Here is a 13,872-nt window from a genome sequence, read left to right on the forward strand (position 1 = left end):
TGTTTTGAAAATGGCACATGGCAATGAGCTGGCATACAACACCTACCCACCATTTTAATCCTTTAAAGTGTTTTTAATCCTTTACTCCCACTAAACACTGCTATATAGTTCATTGTGGCTCATAGGGAAAGCAAAAAGGAGGGGTTTACAGGACATGAGGACCTCTTATACAATTGCTGTGACTGACACCCATGGACCAGGATCTGTCACAAATGTCATCCGAACAGAGGGCTGTGGATATAATTCCTGTCATCCCCAGGATGCTTTCTTCTGTGGCAATGTTGGAGGTGCTTTTCTCCACCTCCATTTGGAGACAGGCTCTATAAGTTTTACTCATTTAACAAAGAAAAAACATTTTTCACTCTCACCCACATTGGTAATGCAAGCAAGGAGCCTCCAGTTGAAATTATCCCTCCCTATTGCCCTTAATATTTTGTCCACTCTTATTAAGTGACTGCTCAATGTCTCTGTTCAATTTCCACAAATAATGACAGCAATAATAAAGCTTCATGGTATCTTCCCCATAGTAGAAATACAGTTAAAGATGAATTTTCAATTAATGTTTAGCCACCTATATTTATGGCAGCCTTGATCTGGATGGCCCAGGTTAGCCCATTCTCATCAGATCTCATGAGCTAAGCATTGTTAGCTCTGGTTATTAGTATTTGGGTGGGAAATCACCAGGAATACCAGGGTTGTTATGAAGAGGCAGGCAATAGCAAACCAACTTTGCTAGTCTCTTGCCTTGAACACCCTATAAGTCAGCTGCTGCTTGAAGGTATTTTGCACACATATCTACAACAAGATGAGTTCAGTAGCTTCAGATGTTCTTTAATGTTACTATTAGCGGATCCAGCCGCTAATAGTGCCCCATTTTTGGCCTCTGACACCTAGGCCGTAATTACATCATTGAGACTCACCATGCCCCCCTCCACCATGGGGTGGGAGGGTTTTTATTTATTATTTTTTATCTATTGATGCTGGACGCCACACTGCACTTTGAACCTTAACTTAAACTTAGATTTGGGTTTTAAATTGTAAATGTATTAGGAGTTTTACTGCTGCTTTTAAATGCTATTTAATACATTGTTTTAAATGCTATACACCGCCCAGAGCCCCCAGGGGATGGGGCGGTATAAAAATCGAATAAAATAATAATAATAATAATAATAATGTTCACCTGACCCTTACCAACTGCACTGCAGCAGTTTGTAGATGTACGTTTCACTGTTTGCCCCATGTGCAGTTAGTGGCAATGGCAGAACCTTTCCACAGCGAAGGATGTATTACTACTCCTTATTGATTTGTTTTCTTAATTTTTGTTTTAATGCCTTAAGTCATGGTTGATAGATAGTCAAACACAAAATAGGCCCCAGTTTTTGAAAATTATAAGCCAAATGACCTGATTTAAAATCCAATCCAATAGTACTCAATATTAACAACAACAAAACTTATCAGTTTATTAGACAAACATGGATGGATATAAATGTTGAAGATTAGAATGCAAAACTGTATTATGACTCAACAAGACTGTACTTAATTATGAGCTAAAAACAAAATTAAGTTTTTCCCCCAGCTACCTATTACTGTGAACTCTTGAGGATATGCATTGCAAAACCTGAATATATATGTGGGAGTCAGGGGCAGAAGAATGTGATAATCTCACTGTGAAGAGTGTGACAGCTCTACCTGAAGGAGGCAGGACAATAGGATGAGAAAAAGCAAAGGGAAACTCACAAGAGCCTGTCTGAGATCAACTGTTATAGTGGTCATTGTACTGGCGTAATGTCCATTGGGTAAGGTGGGCAGCTGCCCAGGGCATCACCTTGTGGGGGGCATCAAAATGCTGGGTTCGTTTTTGGGTATTTTAGTGGTTTTCCATTTTTGGCCTGCAGAGGGTGCAGTTTTTAGGCTAGCGGCACCAAAATTTCAGCATATCATCAGGAGACTGTCCTTATGCTACCCCCCAGGTTTGGTGAGGTTTGGTTCAGGGAGTCCAAAGTTATGGACTCCCAAAGGAGATGCCCCTATCCCCCATTGTTTCCAATGGGAGCTAATAGGAGATGGGGGCTACAGATTTGAGGGTCCATAACTTTGGCCCCCCTGAACCAAACTGCACCAAACTTGGGGGGTATTTTAGGGCAGTCTCCTGATGAGACCCTGAAAGTTTTGAGACTGTGCCTTCAGAAATGTGCCCCCCTCAGCCTGCAACCCCCATTGACAGCAATGCAGAAAACTCAATGCAGAACAAAGATTCTTGGGCAAATTTCTAGGATGTTCCTGCAGGGGGTGCATTTTTGGATGTATCGGCACCAAAATTTCAGGGTATCATCTGGAGATGATGGCACCCCCCAAGTTTGGTGCAGTTTGGTTCAGGGGGGGCAAAGTTATGGACCCTCAAAACTGTAGCCCCCATCTCCTATTAACTCCCATTGGAAACAATGGGGGATGGGGCACCCCCTTTGGGAGTCCATAACTTTGGAATCCTTAAACCAAACCTCACCAAACGTGGGGAGTAGCATAAGGACAGTCTCCTGATGATATGCTGAAATTTTGGTGCTGATATGTCTAAAAATGCACCCCCTGCAGGCACCAATGTCCTGGTGCAAAAAAAATTTGGTCGTGGTGGAGTGGCCACCCATGGGGGGGGGCATCCAACTCAAGTTTTGCCCAGGGCTACAGTTTGCCCAGGGCTGCCTCGTTACACCCCTGGGTCATTGCATCAGCCTAAATCCTGTTTCCTATCAATCTCTAGCATTTAAATGGAGTACTGGGGCTGAGATGCTTGCACTGATCCAAATCTTATGGCACGGCAAATTCTAGCAAGTATAAACAGACAAGAAAAAGAAACAAGACAACACTGAACAATAACATAATTCATATATTCTTCTTAACCAAGTTGTACACAGACGTGTTTTTGCAATATACTCAGTGATACTTGCTATTAAGGCAGACTGAAACCTACCATTGTAATAATCAAGAATCAAAAATATTTATTCTTGAACTAATCCCAAGGTTTACATCAAAGCGGAGGAAATATTATCACAGCGAGTGAACAAAATAATTACTTGTTTTGTTACATGTTACATTAAAAATTCTCAGTCCAAAAACAAGCTTTTCTTTTCTCGAGTTCCTAGCAGCAGAACGCTCTACAAACAACATTCCAGAAAGCTAAAGTTCAAAGATAATCATTCCCAAATGCAAACAACCCTCCCCCAAAACGAAAAACCTCAAAGGCTTTATTCACCATCTACTGGGGAAAATAATAGAATTACCAGATAAAAGGCACTCCATGACAGATGAGACAGTGCACCTTTATCAGTGTTGGGGTAAATGAAAGCTTCTTGGAGGACAGATTGTTAAAAATAACAGCAACAAGTATCGAACTTTTTAGTTTTCTGTTGCACAAACACACCTGATACTTGAATGTTTTTTCATCTCTTTATGCTTAGCAAATGGTTTGGAAACCAGAGAAAGGCCTTGTATGCATTAGGCAGAGCAGCAGACAGCAGTGGAATTTTGCTTTGTGTTTCTGTTGCAGCAAGGATGTTTCCTGCTCACATAGCAATCAGAATGATCGTTCATCCCATCCCCCTCAGAAAAGTAGGCAGCAGACATTGGGGTAGGAGTGCTATAACAGTTGCCTCAAGCTGTACTGCTGATGAGGTGAAAGCAGAGGCTATTCATAGCACTCCCACCTTATCTGACATGGGTTGAGAGTTTTTTTGTTCTTGTTTTGCCATGGAGCTCTTGACTGTTCCCTCCTTGTGGCAATAATGTGAGCTTAGCACTTTGGGTCCAGGTGGTGGCTGGAGATCTCCTGCTATTACAACAAATCTCCTGGTGATAGAGATCAGTTCACCTGGAGAAAATGACCCCTTTGGAAGGTGGATGCTACAGCTTATATCCCTTTGAAGTCCCTCCCCTCCCCAACCCTTCCTTCCTCGTGCCCCACCCCCAAAATCTCCAGGTTTTTCTCAGCCCAAACTGGCAACCTAGTCTGAAAAGAAATGTTTTCCATTCTTTATTTAATTGGCCAGGACAACTGACTTTTTTATTTTCATTTGCTTCACATTTGTTTATCAAGGTTGGATTATCAAGGTTGGCTTGATCCTGAGGGGTTAGTAAGGATTCATGCAGGTTAGGTGCATATTATGTAATAGATGGACATACTGAGGCATTTTAGAATGTGGGGAGGCACCTAATCATAACTAAATAGTACTCAAAGAGCGTGGTGGATTAATTCTTCAGTGCTATGCATCAACATTTGAACCTTTAAACAGTGTACATTCTTGAAGTTGATAGGCAACATCACCCTGCACAAGCAAATATGCTGCCTGTGGTCATGACAGGCTTGGAGTCAGCTCAGACTTGCCCAAAATGCTGGTAAATGGGAAAGATTTTGAGTGAACCCATACAACTGAGGAGTGAATTTAATTATCCATACAGTTCTGATCAGCCAATACAATTTTCTGACATCTTCCGGTATACGGGCAATTCCACCTTCTGAACTGGCAAGACATGGTTTGGGTTGCTATGGGAATGGAACTCAAAGCTCTGGCTGCTTGTTCAGTTCTTTCCCATTTGTACATGTGCATGCACATGTGCCTGCTTCTAATCTCAAAATAAGGTCTTATGACCTTGGAAGTATATAAGACTTTGAGACATAAGATACAACAAATATTAAATTCAGTTGAAGTTCGTAGTCATTGAGTTTGTATTAAAAATTAATCTTGTGGTACGTCAAAGACAGTGAAGTACGTCATATCAAAACCACTGGTGACAGCTGTTAGTATAATATATCTTGGGTTCAACAGCCAAGTTGATTAGAACATTCAAGCTAAGCAGGGCTGACCAAATCTAGTACTTGAATGGGAGACCCTGTGGGTGGGGTTGCCATGAGTCCGTTGTGATTCGACGGCTTGTTCTTCTTCAGTGCCAAGCTGTGCATCAGACATACTAATCAACATCACATAACTAATTTCATCTCATAACTTCCCCCTAAATCTGCTATTGAATGCTAGGAGACCTTCAAGAATATCCTTAACAACAATCAGAAATAGAAAATAGAAAGGCACCTGATATAAATCCCAGCAGCCTCATTTCTGTAATATAGCTGCATGTAAATAATCTTCGTCTTGGTATAAAAGTAGAATTTAACATTTTTTTAAAAAAAAGAGATGCCTTTTCTTATTTAAGAATAGGAATGTAGAAATGAACACTAGAGAGCTGCATCAATAAAATAATTTTTACCAAAAACAGAAATAGCACAGAGAAGCCTTAGGTCTGGATGATGGTGCACAAATGCACTGTATTTGTTCAGATCATTACATTTGAAGCCACTCTTTTTTATTCAACATTTTTGGAACTGTAGAGAGATCGCCTATTATGCTTTTCAGGACAGGACAGAGAGGAACCCAAATTTATTTCTTCTCAAGCATCCTAGTCTTCAATTCAGTAAACAGAGTGGGCAGTATTTACATTAATTCCTCACACCTTTGTCAATGACCCCTTAACCACAAACATTAATTTAATGAGGCTTCATCTTTAGACTGAGAAAAAAGTAAAAATGCATGCATTTTTTAAAAAAAGTCTGATGCTTCATTTGTAAAGGAAGATTCACATTTTCACTGGCATGTTTGGGTTAAGATTTTCCATCAAAATTATCAGGGAGTCCAGAATATTTCATATTTAGACAGAATTTAGACATATAGTCATCAAGATTTATGGCAATTAGTTTAGATTTGGCTAAGATATGCTGCTGAACTAATTACTTAAGTACTACGCCTTAGCAGTCACATATTCACTTCACTGCCTTATGGCACTTTAACACAAAATGAAGCATTTTTTTAAAAAAAATAAAGCAAATAAATAATAATTTTATAGTTATTGTTTCTACAGTGAATCCAGAAATTAAAGTGATGCATACCTCCTAATCCTGGTCTCAGGCGATTATCATAACCATCAAGTAGTCGATCTAGAATTCGAGTGAATATTGTTGTGTTGTCCTTAATTTCATCTTGTAAAGAAGGTTGTCCATAGCTGAAAAAAAAAGTACTCTTAACATTATAAATATTAATCCACAAGCAAACCTACAAAATCACTCCTCATAAATCTGTATACACTTGCTTATTCTCTTCCATCATGCCAGACTGTGACAGTATTACAGGGTTGTTTCTCCTAAATATTATCTCTTCAAAGTATGCATGTTCATTAAAAAGTTCACAACAAACTAGGAATGGATGATTAGTTCACGTTCACAGTATTTCTGCTTTCTGCACTGCATTTTGTGGGTGCAGGATAGCATATTTCCTTACTGAACCTCAAAACAGTTTATTTTCTTGCAGAATGAAATCTATCATAAATGAAATTGGTGGAGTGTCTAAATATGTGATTTGATAGTTCAGTCATGAACATATAGATTTTATAAGAATTGTTCCAGATTTTAAGGAAATATTTTAGTATTGTAACCATTGATGTTATCTTTATATTATACATCCCTGCCTACATCCCTGCAGATTCATTAGTAGTATCTGTAATCCGATTTTTATTATAATAAAATTGTATCCTTTTGCTTCTTGTACCCCTTTAGAGAAGCCCCTGAAAGCAGACCCAAATAATGTCCTTTAGACCAAGAGGCCACATTTTGAGATTATTTTAGATGTTTTCCCTCTTTCTCCCAGATGTCAAGCTTAGTACCCAAATCTGCATCCAATAACTGTAGTATAGAGTAACACCTGACAAGTTCAATACCATTATTTGATTTTGATAAGTGACAATGCTTGGGTTCAGGTTCAAATCGTTCTATATTATCATAGCCAAAAGCATTCGCCAATGGTTTGTTGATTCAAAAGGTGACAGTTTCCTTTCCTCCACACTGCAGTTTAACTAGTACATAATTTTTGTAGCAAATTATTTCTATGGGTTTGCCATGGATGTGAGCTAAGTTCTGACCTCTTCTCAAATATCTCAAGTACTTGTGATTAAGAGAATGATTCCTCTTCTGCACTCTCAAGTACAAGTCATGCTGTTTTCTCCTAATCATCTATCATGGTTGTCTTAAAGCCAAATCTTGCAGTCCTTCTTCTGCCCTTTAGCTGAGAAAGTTCCTATTTGCAAAGTGGGACATTTGCCAGTGTAAACTCAGCAGGACTTAGCCCTTGAACCCCAAGCTTTCCTCTTGATCACTTTGTCACATACATTATTACTGCATCAGTCTACCTCACGTATCTGGTGTGATACGATTAACGGAGGCATCTTTTCCAAAACTTTTGTTTGTGAATGTCAACAACCGAATCAGTATTTTGTAAGCTCCATTTATTCTGACCAATAATAATCAGTTTTAACAAATATACAGTGCAATGTTAAGCTATAATTTAACCTTTGTAAATGTCTAGATGTTTCTGTTGCTAAGATCGTAAATATAGAGAAGAATAACTTTGCATATCCTATTTCATTGGTGAAAAATTCTGATTTTTTTTTCAAATAAATGTGTAACTAACATCCCAAAGGAAACAGCAATTTTCCCTTCATAATTCTAATAAGAGCTTAATACAAATAGATGCATCACTTATAATCCTTATATATAAAAGTATGTGTCTATACACACACACTGTGGTTTTTGTACACGTAATAATTACCAATAAGATGTTTTCTCTATGAGGAGTAATCAGGCTTTTCTAAGCTAACCTAATCATAATCATAAATATACATTTGTAAACTGGTGGATATTTAATTCCCTGTGATGTTTTTAAGCATCAGAAGAGAACCCTTTGTGATTCTTGGAAAATCTATATTTGTTGAGCAATATGTAACTAAGATTAATCTAGGCCTTTACATTTCCAACATAGATCAACTATGTCTTTTCTGTAACATTTGAAGGTCATTTTATATGTTTGAAAACACACCATAAACATGCCTTCAACAGCCTTGATAGGTGAATGTTTCTATCCACAAATGCATCTATTTTTTGTTCAAACATAAAAGATCTCCTTCAGATGTTTCAGCTACGATGCAGTCGACAGAAATGCAGGATCCATCTTTTCTTGCATGAAGTACCAGTTTTGAATATGTTTAGTCCAAGAGTACATTATCCAAGAGCAGAGTGGCCCTCAATGTGGCTACACTGTGCATGTGCCATTATGTGCAAAGCCAACAAAATTCTTGGGAAACTGGTCTGTTTCTTGGGAGCCCAAGTACTGCTGAGCTTCCACCTCACTTTTGAGTTGAAAGGGGGCTAGAACAATGGTCATGGCAGTAATGCTTCACTATGTCCCATTGTAAGCTATGGAGATTCAGTGAACAATTAAGATGTAAAGTAATATTAATTTGGATGTGTGTGTAATGACATCTACAGTTTGTCCAATACTCTTGCAATAAGTACATGTGTATTCATAAAGGTATCTAAATTCCAATGTCACGTACTAATAACAGTGTAGAGGGACCTCTACCAATTTCTGGCTGCAGTGGTGTTTGCACATACATTTAGATTTTATTTTTTCTAGATAAACACCCTATCCTTTTTTCCATGAATAGGACAACATACAATAATAGCACAGACAACTGATATTACAAAAAATTAAAATGCAAATTTACAGACACTTTCTTTTGTAATTTATCTTCACAAACTAACACAAGCATTGGTAGCATTTATAAACAGAACTACCCAATTACAGGCAGGTGAATTTTCACTATATGTGACATTGGCTCTCTGTGTAAGAAGCTATAAGCTAAACCTGGATGGGCAATTATTGTTTTCCAATGTGTAGTCTGAACATATTGAAGGAAAATGTCAGTTACTGTGTTTGTGGTTTCACACTAAACAACTGTATAATAAAACACTGTGCACTAACTCCATCTACAGGTCATTATAATAGTGACACCTCATGCAATTTTTCAAAGGCAAGCAAATGCATCTTGATTCTCAATTCCAAATCAACAATTCCAGTGAAACATACATGCCATCACATGACATGAACAAGATGATCAAGCAGAGAAAGATAGCCAAGGTACAATTTCCTTTTCCTTTTATTGAGAAAACCTGAGGGTTTTTTTTTCCATTCGTGGGCTACAGAAGCTAAAGCTGTACATATCTTTTGTTTCATTGTCAGTTTTCTTGTCGTGTCATTTGAGAAGAAATGCTGAAGATCTGCCTGATTATTCCCCACCATGCCAATTCTATGCAAACACACTTTTATCTTAACAAACTATTACAATATTTTAAAGGTTTCTGAATAAAGGATGTGAACCAGATCTCTTAGAGGTACAAAAATATTCCTCATAATTTGCAATTCAATGACAGACCACATTTTCAGTGATATATAAATTAGATACATTATTGACAGAACTATAATCTATATAAATCCACTTGGCAACTCAAGAGTATTCCCCATATTCCATTCTGTGTATTGTGTATCTCTGTTCCTTGGTGCCAGAGACAAATCCTTACACTGGTGTGAATTAATTCTTCCTATTCATAGGATTATTTGACTCCAAAAGTTCAATTAATCGGTAAGGTTAAGGTACCTAGGCGATATCATCAATACATTCAAATACACCATTGGTTTGAAGTATAAGCTCTGTTATAATAAGATAGTGCTAATAAATTGGGGCAGTATTAACAGACCAATCCCATTCATTTCAGTAGGGTAGGGGGGAAAAAATCCAAGAGACCCATATATAAATTGCTAAAAGGAAGCTGTGCCTTGCACATTTTCTCTATATAAAGGACTATGTAGTCTTAGCTGCACTTAAATCATTAATCTACCCTCAGTGTGGCTAGTGTTTCCTGAAGCCTTTCTGAACAGCATTGCACTACAGATGTTTCTTTCAATCTTCTCGTATTTTGATTTAGCTGGGATTTGAGCAGGATTAACTTCCCTCAAATACACTTTAGCAGTAGCCCATCCCATGTGTTGCCTGGTTCTGGTTCTCTGGTAACTACTTAAAGAGAGAGAGAGAGAGAGAGAGAGAGAGAGAGAGAGAGAGAGAGAGAGAGAGTTCCAAACTGAGATTGGTGTATATATAAATATATATATATATACTTAAAAAGCTCTTTTCCCACCTTCTTCCAGTTAGTGTGCTCATGAGGAGAGCGTAGGCCCAAAGACGGTCATACAGAAGAGTTGTCATCTTCATGGTAGATCGGGAAAACTGAAAACAACATATTAAACATAAGTAAATATTCCTTGCAATTGACTCGACTTGAAATAAATCTAAACTAGGCATAGATTGTTCTCCTTAGAGTCAAAGAAGTAAATGATTGTGTGCCACTGACAGACAAAAAATGGCTCAATCCATTTCACACCTAATAATTTCAACTTCTGGTTTTCTAGAGATTTAATTCTTCTTTTTACTGTATGAAACACCCTATATTTAACCTCCTTTAAGGCTGAAGAGCTCTGCTTCTCTCAACTATAACTGCTTACGAAGTTCTACAATCTTTCCCCCTCAAATGGCTCTAACAACTTTGGGAAAGGACGTAAATATTCTTTTACCTTTAACAAGGGACAGACCATCCCTTGACTGTGTCAGTCAGTGTTAGCAAGAATGTTCCCAGAGGTGTTGAAGCTGTATAGGAGGTTTTATGGAAAGAACTTTCTTCTGGAGGGATTTCCATGGTTGTCCTCTAGGTTACCAAGCCATTACACATGAAGAAGCAGTTCAACATTTAAGAGCCTCATTCAGGATTGCTGTCTTCGTACACTGAAGCTTCCATCAATTTAAAAAGCATACCTCATAGTCAAATCATTTGCAGATAATTGCATGAGGATTGCCCTCACCTAAATCTTTAGCCACTCTTCCAGTCTTCTGTGAGGACACCCCTGCTACAAAGACTCCATTTTATTTTGCACTTTTTTTGGGGGGGGGAGCCCAGGTCCATTTTCATTTATATTAGAAAGAGTGTGTGTGTGTCTAGCCCTCTTCTTTTCTCCACCCCCAGTCTCAAATTTAGGTGATTTTTCTGGAAGCAATCTTAACCATTCACTTTGCCTGCTCAGGCAGTAGCTTTGCTGCCTGCTTTATGGTGTCTGCCTACAAGTGCTGGAATCCACTCTACTTGAATTGCTCTGACCAAGAAGAAGAAAATATGCACGGTTTCTCCTGGCACGGAGACTATTTGGAAAACAATGAAAACAGCATCAGCAGCAACAAAGCCATTGCTTTTTTTAAGCCAACCAAAACTAGGAAGCAGACTATCAGACACCAGGGAACGAATGTGTAAGAGGACGAATGTGTTCAGAGTAGAAGCCCTGGAAGTGAAAACACTGAGCAATGGTGGGCAAAAGAAAGAGGGGGGTCTCCATAAGGGCTGTAGGGGAAAGGCAGTGTGAGAGAGAGAGAGACAGAGAGAGAGATTCTCATGGGTGTGAGTTGCCTTGCTTTGCTCACCTTGCAAAAGGAGTGTTGCATCTACAAATGCAAAAAAGCCCAGGCACCTTTTTACACTAACAACTTTTGCACTGCTCCTCAGCCAAACGGTCATAAAATGCCAGTCCCCTACTGTGCTCACACTCCACCCTTGTGCGGGGCGGGGGGGGTGGTGGTGGTGGTGGTGGTGGAGAATGAAATAAGCGAATACACAAAAATCACCAAATCATCATCCCCGCCAGCCTGTAGAAAATGCACACAAATACACATCCAATGCCCCCCAAATGGCATTTCAAGGGGAACCACAACCCTATTGCAACCCACCCCATCCCATCATTTCGAGCAGCTCCCCGTGAAAGAGCAAGAACGCCCGCACGCCTCTCCCATGCTCGGCTGCAAACCAAACCCTTCAAGCGAGCTGCCTTGCCGGAGCCCGGTGGAAAAGCCTTGCCTGCTTCCGAGGAGGAGACGGAGACTTGTTTTTGCAGCCTGCGGAGCAACTTTGTATTCTCTGCCCTCCCTCTAAAAGTCGCCCCCCCGCCCCCTCCCCCAATGGGTGCCATTATTTTTCCTTTCCCCTCGCAGACCGCTTAGCCCCCCTTTTCCCTCCCCTTATCAATTGCCCATCGATCGCTGCGGATCTTCCACCTGGGTAGGGGGATGCGGTGGAGGTGGGTTGATGGCGGGGGGGGGGGGGAGTAAATATTGGGAAATCATGCCGGCGCTGTACCTGCTATGGGAGAAGAAAGCGAAATGAGACCCTTCCATCCACAGAGCCTCTTCCCTTGCCCAGAGAGAGAGAGAGAGAGAAAGGAGAGAGAGAGAAGAGCCTCCCCGGCAGATGCTGGAGCAGGCAAGAAAGCGGTTGTTACCTGGAGACCCTTCGTGCACCGGCTCGTCGATGCACTGGGCGAGTCTGCCCGAGAGGACCGCCTCAGAAGCCGCGGCTGCTGGAAGGCAAAGGGCGCCTTAGAGCGGCGGAGCCTCTGCTGCTCGTCTCATTCATTCAGGCGCTCCCAGCCATCATGGACTCTGCCGCCGCCCCCGGCCCCGCTCCGCTCTCGGATTTTTAACACCCCGATTTTCTATGCCTGGGATTCAGCGCGCAGCTCGACCCACCAAAAAAAAAAAAAAAAGGCTTTGCTCTTTACCAAGACAGTAGTAGTACGTCCCGGGGTAAACCGGATGTGAAATAGGCTGTGACTTCATGCCAGAGAGATTTTATTTTAGAAAGGAAGGTGGTACCAAGCTCTCATCTAGAGACCAATCCGCCCATATTTTTTTTTCAAAAAAAAATATGCAGCACAATTTAACTTCCAGCGCTCCGGCCCTAATCCTTTCTCTCTCGGACTGCACTCTCAAATCCTTTCCCCAATCTGCGGCTGGGAGGATGATTCTTATTTGGGGAGGGGGGAGGGAGGGGGATCTGTTGAGGACCGGAGGGAGGGGGAGCTAACACTCTTCGGACAGATGTAATTGACCAAACAGGCTATGTGGAAGGGTGGCACGGGGTAAACAAAATCACCCGCTTCTTCACTCCCCCCCCCCCCCCCCATCGTCTTCCCCTGTTCTTCAGTCTTTGGATCAATTCAGTCGGCTTATCAATATGAATGAAGCCAGCTGGGAAATTCTGAAGAGAATGTGTGTATAGATCTTCTGTTGAATAGAGGAGACGCATTGTATCACCTTGCTTTCTCCACAACGTCGAGAATAAGGAGGCGACATGTTTTGTCTAGAGCGATCTTTTCTACATTAATGGCAAGGCGAGACTGGCTTTTTGGGGAGGGGCGGGTGGGTTCTTATACCGTGTTTGGACAGCGTCAGTTCACACAGCTGAACGCCAGGTCTGCTTCTGAATGAACGATTTACCTGCCTTTGCCAAAGGATGCAGGAGAGCGATTCTTTAATATCCCTTGGAATAAAAAGCTTCTTTCCTGCCAAGCACCCTCTCAATGACATGGCCGGTTCCTCTCAATGACATGTCACTGCCCAGCAGAATAATAACATCAGGTGGCCCATAAGACACAGCCATGCCCTGTTTGATACTGGGTTTTCTTTAGGTACATAGGATGCACGCACACGTTCCGTAGATAGATATAATCGCCCCTGCCCTGTCTCCTCCCCCCATTAGCCAGCTGTGGGATTCAGCCTCCGATTTTATGAATGGACCTATTTACAGAGCCACTTTACAGAGGACTGATACATGCTTTGAAAGACCTCTCCGTGCTCTGCTCTCCGTGGTGCTGAAACTAGACGAAAAGGGCAGGACTTTAAGTCACATAATGGTAGGAAAGCGGAAGTTCTAACCTTTGAGAACACTGTTCAACAGAGCAGAGTTTGCATTCTATCTGTAGGCGTATATTACAAGACTGGTGAATGGAAACTGACCTTTGGTCTCCGTGTAGTATCTAATTTAGGGATGGCAGGGACACAGCAGTAAGTATATGTTTCTTGGGGGATGAGTGGAGTGGGACTACTGAAATAAACTAAAATATGGCCACA

At 40.8% G+C, this 13,872-nt stretch overlaps 1 protein-coding gene across 2 annotated transcripts in view; it reads right to left on the reverse strand.

The window, feature by feature from the left end:
- The window catches only part of GABRA1 (gamma-aminobutyric acid type A receptor subunit alpha1), a 46,055-nt gene extending 33,315 nt beyond the window's left edge, over nucleotides 1-12,740 (reverse strand). The window contains exons 1-3 of one of the 2 annotated variants that reach the window (XM_048488573.1): nucleotides 12,243-12,740; nucleotides 10,064-10,152; nucleotides 5,930-6,042 (exon numbers count right to left, since the gene is read on the reverse strand). In XM_048488573.1, coding sequence (XP_048344530.1) covers nucleotides 5,930-6,042; nucleotides 10,064-10,137 — 187 coding nt within the window. In that variant the 5' untranslated portion in view covers nucleotides 10,138-10,152; nucleotides 12,243-12,740. Of the gene's footprint in view, nucleotides 1-5,929; nucleotides 6,043-10,063; nucleotides 10,153-12,100; nucleotides 12,219-12,242 lie in introns of those variants that run through there. The other variant, XM_048488575.1, reaches the window with a different exon arrangement.
- Between the last annotated feature and the right edge of the window lie 1,132 nt (nucleotides 12,741-13,872).

Source organism: Sphaerodactylus townsendi, linkage group LG03, assembly GCF_021028975.2.
Source record: "Sphaerodactylus townsendi isolate TG3544 linkage group LG03, MPM_Stown_v2.3, whole genome shotgun sequence".
NCBI lineage: Eukaryota > Metazoa > Chordata > Lepidosauria > Squamata > Sphaerodactylidae > Sphaerodactylus > Sphaerodactylus townsendi.